The following is an 8,715-nucleotide window of genomic DNA, read 5'->3' as shown; positions in this document are numbered from 1 at the left end:
CCAACAAATTAAATAACTATTATCCTACTAAGATTGAGATTGCTTAGCCTAGTTCCCTGCATTGACTTGGTACCATTATTCTCTTCTTTGTTCTCTTCTCATTTTTTTACCAATTAATTTCCCACTTAACTCTCTTTTCACTTCTTCCAAACGTGGAAAAATGAAACCCCGTTCCCACTTGCAAATTCCCTTACGTATATATTATTGCACATGTAGTTTAATGTATTGGAAAATAAAAGAGACTTGATATATATCATATTATTACACATATAGTTTTCCTACGTATATTAGATACAACATACAAGATAATCGATCCATTCAACATGTCAAAAACAAGACATTGAAAAATTGATGTATTGGTAAATAGAAAAGACTTTATGTAATATCACATTAGTGTACACAATAGATAGATCTTTTGAAATGTTCAATTTAAGGCCAAAAAATTTGCCATTGAAAATTAAAAGTACAACTTTTGATTCTGTTGGCTGAAAATTAAATAAATTAAAACAAGGGGATGGAAAAAATCAATCCTCCATTGAAGTAAATGGGACAAGTATGCAAACTTCTGAGTAAATAAATGTTCACTAGACATGCATTTTACCTAAGCACATTGATTCGTGCAATTGTAACCAGTGTGAAATTAACCTTTGCCACTATTGTTTCACAAAGTGATGAACATGTAAATTTCCTTACAGTTTGTTAACCAATCATTTTAAAGAAAAAAAAAACAACATTAAGAGTACCCCCCAAAAAAAATCAATTTTAATAATGTTGTGGCAAAAATATTATACAAGACAACAATGGTCAAATGTGGCAGATCTTATGAGAACATCCGGAGGAAGTTGTTTGCATAAGCCATTGGCTTGACATCAGGATGTGGCTGCAAATTCAGAAAAGATAACAAGAATGTTTAACATCAAATTACTTAAGCATTTGAAAAGGTATGATCTTAGGAATTCAAACTTTTATATCCTTAAGAAAGATGTAATGCAGCAGGATAATAATACAAAGCATTATTTATATATCAACCATACTATGTGTACACCAAAATCAACCACCAATGTAGAATACATATTGAAATACAAAATACACATTAAAAATGAGTTAAACTACACATGTATTTGTACAAATACATAGTGGCTGATTTGGTTGCTGATTTTGGGTATGCAAATAGCATTTTTAGTTATCTATTTATGTTAAAAATGATAAAAACATAAATATAGCATAGCACAAGTGCAAAGTATAGTTTATATAATACTAACCACTGCTGTGAATGTGACAATGTTAGGTTTCAAATCAGGAGCTTCAAATCGAATAAAGGCACCTTTGTTACCCATCTGTAGCATTCAATTGAATATCAGCAAAAATAACTAAAAAGTAACATCACATTGATCTTTCTTCCCCTTTGCACACTAAGTATTATGTTCCATTCACCCTAAATGGCTAAATATGACTGAAAAAGCATCCTCGCCATTCGTCCAAGCGCCTAACATGCCTAATTACCTCATTCAACTAATTTAAATAATATGTATGCTTACACAAAGCATAGCCTTTAAAAATGACTAGTTAACAGTATGAAGAAACATATTAAGAGTGATAAATCTATTCCTGTTATTGCCTTCTGGTTTGGCTGATAACAATAACAACTGCCATAAAATTACAAGAGGAACGTTAAAGTATTAAACAGAAGAAATGGATTGAATTACCTGGTCACAGTAATTTGGAGCAGAAAAAACAGTTATGAGTTTACCATCATGCTCAATTTCATAACCCTCGTCCTTTACTTCATGAGATCGCACAACTAAATCTGTAAATTGGTTATTTGTATGAGGTCACCAATAGAAGAGATAGTATAGTACAAGGGCAGTGGAAAACATACCTAAATGATTTTCTTGCAAAAACCTTTTCGTCACATCTGCACCAAAAGAAAGACCTACACCACGCTTACTTGGGCCTCGTCCAGGGAGAGGTTGTGGATCACTCCAGAGCAATTCACACATCAATCCTACAAAAACAAACACACACAAATGAAACTACAATACAAAGTTCAGAAAGGATTGAGATTTCAGACTTCATACAGAAAAATAAGAGAAAACTAAGAGTAATTAAAGAAAAAGGAATTCATCTAACCTTCTTCTGGAGGCTCACAAAACCGATTAATTGCTCGTATGTCAGAGAGTTTCACCCCATCAACACTAAAAAGACCCCCATGAACGACAAAAACTTTCGAATTTATCACATGAGCCAAAGGCAAACAGCAAAATACTTCTGCAAATAGTTCCACAAATGTGTCACTCAATTTTGAGCGCACCTCACCCTCAAAACCATATATCTTGTTCATGCTCTTGCTCTCATGATTTCCTCTAGCTAGGTATATTGCTGAAAAACATGATAATATAACAGGTCAGGATATTTTTGGGGGAAATAATTCTAACATTCCTGGAAACAGGTTAACAAGATAGTGTAAGGTAGTAAGCGAAGATCAGTGGAAATTCAAATTCCCAAAGAGCATAATAAAGTTTATTTGAAACAATAAAACTAAATGCTGCCATTTTCAGCTTAAATTTTAGAAGGAATCGTGATGAACGCAAATTAATAGTCAAAAGAAATTTTCTATGGGATTTTGACTGATCTATGATGGTAATCAGGTGATTAAAAATGAAGAGACTACAAAACTCTTCTTATTTTCATCTCAGTAAAATTCTCAATTTGCCCCCAGAAAGATCTATAGGACAAAGAATTCCTTAGCATATCTAGAAAATGCAAGAAAACTTTATAAGGGAAAATATGGAAAAGATAAGAGATCTGGGATCCACCTGATGGCGCCATGCATTTAAACGCAAACAGAGTGAGGATGACTTCCAAAGAGAAAGATCCTCTATCCACAAAGTCACCATTGAATAGATATGGATTATCGTCTGAAGGAAGTCCATTAAGCTCAAAAATATTCAAAAGATCATAGAACTGAAGCAGTCATTAAAAGGGGAAATAGGTTAAGGAAATGAAAAAAAAAAGGAAAACAAACAAAATAACAGCAACCAAAAGCCAAAAAACAAGACAATTAAGGAAAAGGCTACATTCAATAACGCATACACGAAACTGGGGAACCCTCCAATGGTGGGAGATTTTTGTGAGAATTAAAATTTTTTGCTTACATGAGTGAAGTGCTACTATTAATGTCACTAAAACATTTAACAGAATATTCACAACAATTCAAAGAAGTAATAAATCAATTACCTGACCATGCACATCACCACAAACGGTAAAATGTTTTCCATCAGGAACTGTTATATCAACAAGAGAAGGCAAGGCTTGCAACAACTCTCTAGTTTGCAATACAATCTGGTAAGCATACCTAAACCATCAAAGTAGGACAAGCATGAGGTTTTCAATAACATTTTTAACAAATTAACATATGTAACATGGAATGTTATCCTTCAATACCGTTTATGTAAGCACTTCTGATTCTTGAAATCGTCCATCATTTTCTTTACAAAATCCAAGGTAACTACATCCCCCTCTATTCTTGCTCCTGAATACTGTGCCTCAACATCTAGCAGTAAAATAAAGCACCAAAAATTGTTTCACGCCCATGAGTACAAGAACTTGAAATTAGTTAATGATATAGTATATACAAAAACTAAATAAGGGGGAAAAAGAATGGAGTATGTATGTTAAGGACTAACAACAATACAAAGTTGACAGGAAGGACTAATTAATGACTGTTACAAATGATCATTTCTGTTCTAGTCATCCACTTTAATTAGTTTTATGCATTGGTCCTTGAAATTAATAATCCACAAAAGCAGAAAAATTAGATCATCTATGCCAAATCCAAAATCATCTATAAAAACATCATAAACAATTTGTGCAATTACGGAATTATAGTTTGCAAATGGCAATCCATGTAGCAGTTCAACACCCATTAATAAAATTCAAACAAGGTTGCAAACAGATGAAAGTACAAAACAATAGATAATACCATAACAATGTTTCTTTGTTGATTAGAATAATGATTTTCGTCCCTTCATTCATGCAATATCACATTAATTAGGACAAAATATGGCAGCAGATCTGAAAGGGATAAACTTACTTTTTGTCATAGCAAGCTCATGAAGGGAAAAAATAATCACATTGTATACACAGTTTCTTTGACACACAATATGGATTTTTCTTCCTAGGGAAGAGCAGGGTGGTTTTGACTTGTTTGGAAAACAGCCAATAATAAAAGTGACGTTGCACTATAAAGAACAAAATAGAACATTTTATAATGCATTGTCAATAATCAATAACAAATCAAAATTGTTGGTTTCAGAAGTTCACGGAATGATTAATTAGTTTTATATCTTGCTTAATTCTTAAGCTAAGACCTAGGTTATTAAATGACTCCTAAATATACCAGTATTGCGGCCACTCCACCAATATGCCCCAAGGAGCAACAGCAAACCAATCACAATTGCACTTATTATTGTGGCTTTTGATGTCTTGAACATCACCAACGCTGCCATAACTGCTACTGTTACTGCTGCTATGGCCACTTCGGTAGGCACCGAATAATTGTGGCCCTTTCCTATAAGAGTGACAATTTATAGTAAATTATGACTGGTGTATCAAAATATTCATATATAGACAGGCATAAAATGTCCACAGAATATGAAAAGGGACTTGGGAGTTAAGAAAGGTTGAGAAAGGTATGTGACGGAAGTACCTGGTTTTTATTATTATTGTCATTATAGAGGAAGAATGACAGTAATTACCAATTGATTTAGGGAGAGAAAAAATCACATGCATCAACCTAGGGTGAAAAAGGGATGGTCCTCTATGCAAAGTTTAAACTCCTTATCATCTTTCACACATTTTGTATTTTGCGACTTAAAAGACATGAACTTCAAACATCTGACTCAAATTCTGATAAATCTAGTTTCTTTACTCTGCCTTTTTTCCCGTCTAACTTACCAACCAATAAGATATATGAAGAACAATAAGGCAGAATTTTGGAGTAAATTAAAACCTGGATGGTAAATTGGCCTATTTGTTCCATATGGCAATACATGGTCTATTTCAACATGCCAGAGTTACTTTAACCCATAATCTGCTTACACTTAGCAGAGTATTAAAATGCATATAGATCATTGGTTAATCTAAGTAGATTATCAGTTAAATTGGTTTTTGATGATCCTCAAGCAAGGAGCAGGGTCTTGGGAATGAGGGCAACGAGATGGAATAGGAATAATGAGGACAAGCTGGAAGATAAAGAGCAGAAATAGGAATGAGCTGGAAAAAGATAGTTAACAACTGCAGCAGGGAAATGTGGATATGGAGAGGGAAGTTGGCGGTAAAAAGATTATTCCATCACCTGGCACTGCCTGGGACATTGGTATCAGCTGGGGGGGGGGGGGGAGAAGAAGAGAGGAAAGTTAAGTGAGGGAAAGATAGAAAGAGTTTGGAGAGAACAAGTGATATTATTCATTCTTTTTTTTCTTTTGTTAGAAATGAGTGATATCATACTTAGTTACATACTGACCCTTGATACTATTACGTTGAAAGAGAAGCTTCACAGTTCAGCAAAATAGCACCAATCTGTTACAGAATTGGCAAATGTGCTTATCATACGGAGTCAGTCTATTCCCGACTCTAACATGCCGTTCAATTAAGAGGGGAGCTTAGATATGTGGACTTGCATAAGCACTCAATAACCTAGGCAACTATAATTCGCAGCAGGTCCATGAAGCTGTTCTTATTGCTATTAATACTGCTAACAATACTACTTACCAAAGGAAATCCTACCCATAGGCCATTCAAATTTTCTACAAAGGAAATGTAGAACTGTTAATAGCCAGTTCTCAAACTAGGAAATTCCAGTAACAAACAAACAACAATTAAATTCGATGAAACTAAGGATTACAAACTCATTTTGAAATGGCAGTAATTCAAAAAACAGAAATGATCCACAGTCCTCATAAAGGATATCAAGATCCTCAAAATACATGCAACAAGAATGACCACAACAGGGAATGCTGCAATCAAACTATCAACTTAATCAAAATCAAGCTCAGAAACCCTTCTTAGGGAATTGATGCATAATGCATGTGATGTCATTTCAAGGGCAAACATATTAAAACTGCCATATCACAAAAGTAAATGTTATGCTACTTCTAATCCACTTTATCTATCGCAGTATCACTTTAGCTACATGCACCAGAATTATGTAAACAAAATCAAGACCTAATTACAATGCATGTTTACTAAAATGCTCTTATTAAGTTTACACTATATATCTTGATTAGTATAGTCCTAGAACTGTGTGAAAGATAAAATTAGAAAATTAAAATAAATAGTTAATTAATATGTGAGAATGAAATGAATAGATAAAAATTTTTTACTCAAACTGTCAGATAGAGTGGACTAGAGGCAATAAAACACATAAAATATCAAGACAGCATTAAATAACAAAACAAAAGAATAAAAGCCCACAGGAAAATAAGTGTGCACAAGAGGAGTGGGAATAGAATTTCATAATATAAAGATTCTGTCATAAGAAACCATAGTCAAAATAGTACCTATTGAATGGTAATCTATAGATTCAGCTACTGAACGTCTTTGAGACTCTGGTGCAGCAATGGCTTCTTCAAATTTAAGTTTCATAACTGCCTTTTCACATTCCTTCAATTTCTTTGTTGCATCGGGATCATTTGGACACATTTTCTTGACCTATTGAATATAAGCATATTACATCAAACACATTTAGATATTGACACAAAGTACATGCTAAAGACAAATAAAAAGAAGATAATAAGTTACTTTGAAGAAAAGTAAAAACCAAAAACAATAGAATGGCTCAAAAGATCTCTAGTATAGAGTACGATTAAAAGAGTTATAGAAACTAAAAATAACGCTCAAGGCCAAAGAACTGTAGGCTTCTTCAACCATATAAAAGAAGGCTTAAAAGATCTCTCATACCAAAATAAGGACGTAGTCTGCATATTAACACAGTACATTTTACAGACCAACAAAAAAGATGTAGTCGAAGTTGCTCCAAGAGACAGGAAAAAGCCAAAAAAAAATGTAGATATCATCAAACCTGAAGTTACAAGAACAAAATACAACATTTAGGGACAAAGAATTGTCTACTTCAGCAAGATGCTAATGTTACCTGCTGAAAATCCTTAAGTGCGTCCTTGAATTTTCCTAACCCAAGATGAGCAGCACCTCTTCTGTAATAACCCTATCACAATAAACCATATTCAAGGCTTACATTACAATTCCAACGAACTAAATGCCAGAAAACCTCCAGAGTTTTAGGAATCAAAATATCAAATCACCTTCGAATATTTGGGATCAACTTCAATAGCCATTGTAGCATCTTGTATAGCACTACCATACTCTTCAAGCCGAAGATGAGCAAAGGCACGATTAGCCCAGTAAACTGCATTGCGACTGTTTAGCTCAATTGCTTGTGTATATAAATCAATGGCTTGGGCATATTTCCGTGCTGAAAAGGGAACTCAGAGGATAAGCATGCCGTAGTAAAGAAATCAAACACCAATTAAAAAATAATATCAGTGACTTGATGAAGATTTGAGAAACTGAACAAAACCACACGCAAAAAACAGTTTGCATATTAGTTACCGTTGAATGCTTCATTGGCAAGTTGTTTGAATTCTTCAGCCTTTGAAATATCAGTTTTTTCAGTTTCCATATTGCACAAATTTTATGTATATGGCGAACAAATTCGGAACATAAGAATCAATAGTTTCACTTCATTTCTGCGCAGCCCTTGACCTGATTCAATAAAACAGAGAAAATGAATAACTATATAACAATACTAACCAGCAGATGCTATTTGAGTTCACAAGAAAATTATAGCACTTCATAGCATGATAATGGAGAAAACAAGAGCGGAATAGTATATGCCAAATAATAATATTTATGCATATCTTTCATTTTCTGAATTTAGTTAAAACTTGCAGCAATCTCCCAAACAAGGGACAACCACCACTACCCCCAACCTCAATGATTAATTTTCAATTCCATAACATGATAAAATTCCACCAGCCTCACACTAATATCATTTTATCATTCCCCACCCATACACAATACCCTCTCAAGCTACCTCTTCATTGCTGTTTACTGGACCAAAACAATAAACTTTCCAACAGTAACTTATATTTAGAAAAATAATAATAATAATAATAAATCCCTTTAACATAAGGTTCTTACTTCTTAGGAGGAAGATAAATAACAGAATAAAGAAATGCTAAAAGGCACCCTTAGATAGCTGCAACACAAACAAAGCCAACACCTTTTTTTTTCCTTTTGTTCATTATCAATGATATTATCTTATCTATCACATGTAAACTAAGATTCTCCACACGTTGAGGAAATAATAGGTACACATGAAACAAAAAAAAAAAGGATAAGAATTCAATAAAAAAATAAAGTAGTGATTAATAGAAGGTGCGGAAGGTAAGGTTCCAATCAAGTAGTGGAAAAAGAGGACCTGGTTATGGCTTCAATTGCAGCACACGTGAAGAAGAAAGGAGAGAGAGAGAGAGAGTCAGTGAAAGTGTTTTATAGTTACCGGCGTGTGGGTTGGGTTCAGAGCAGTCGGAAAAGGAAATCTGAGAGGAAAGAGAACACTGACCAACGAGAGAGAGAGAGACTCTGTTCCACACTGTCCACCCTAATAATCATCACGGTTTTCATGGCCCCGAC

At 33.9% G+C, this 8,715-nt stretch overlaps 1 protein-coding gene across 3 annotated transcripts; it reads right to left on the bottom strand.

Moving 5' to 3' along the window:
* Positions 1-515: 515 nt before the first annotated feature.
* Positions 516-8,715, bottom strand: LOC107477656 (serine/threonine-protein phosphatase 5). Of its 3 annotated transcripts, none has more exons than XM_016097714.3 (14): positions 8,582-8,715; positions 7,630-7,782; positions 7,323-7,492; positions 7,154-7,225; positions 6,561-6,711; positions 4,400-4,570; positions 3,445-3,553; positions 3,238-3,355; positions 2,817-2,964; positions 2,131-2,379; positions 1,880-2,005; positions 1,707-1,807; positions 1,263-1,337; positions 516-880 (listed from the first exon to the last, which is right to left on the bottom strand). In XM_016097714.3, exons 2-14 carry the CDS (start codon positions 7,697-7,699, stop codon positions 821-823), a joined length of 1,620 nt encoding a protein of 539 aa, XP_015953200.1. In that variant the 5' UTR covers positions 7,700-7,782; positions 8,582-8,715; the 3' UTR covers positions 516-820. The 3 variants fall into 3 exon arrangements, with proteins under 3 accessions (XP_015953200.1, XP_015953206.1, XP_052114736.1); XM_016097720.3 differs by having other exon boundaries at positions 8,501-8,672; XM_052258776.1 differs by lacking the exon at positions 4,400-4,570 and having other exon boundaries at positions 8,501-8,669.

Source organism: Arachis duranensis, chromosome 1 (assembly GCF_000817695.3).
Source record: "Arachis duranensis cultivar V14167 chromosome 1, aradu.V14167.gnm2.J7QH, whole genome shotgun sequence".
Lineage (NCBI taxonomy): Eukaryota > Viridiplantae > Streptophyta > Magnoliopsida > Fabales > Fabaceae > Arachis > Arachis duranensis.
This window is presented reverse-complemented; position numbering and strand designations above follow the sequence as displayed.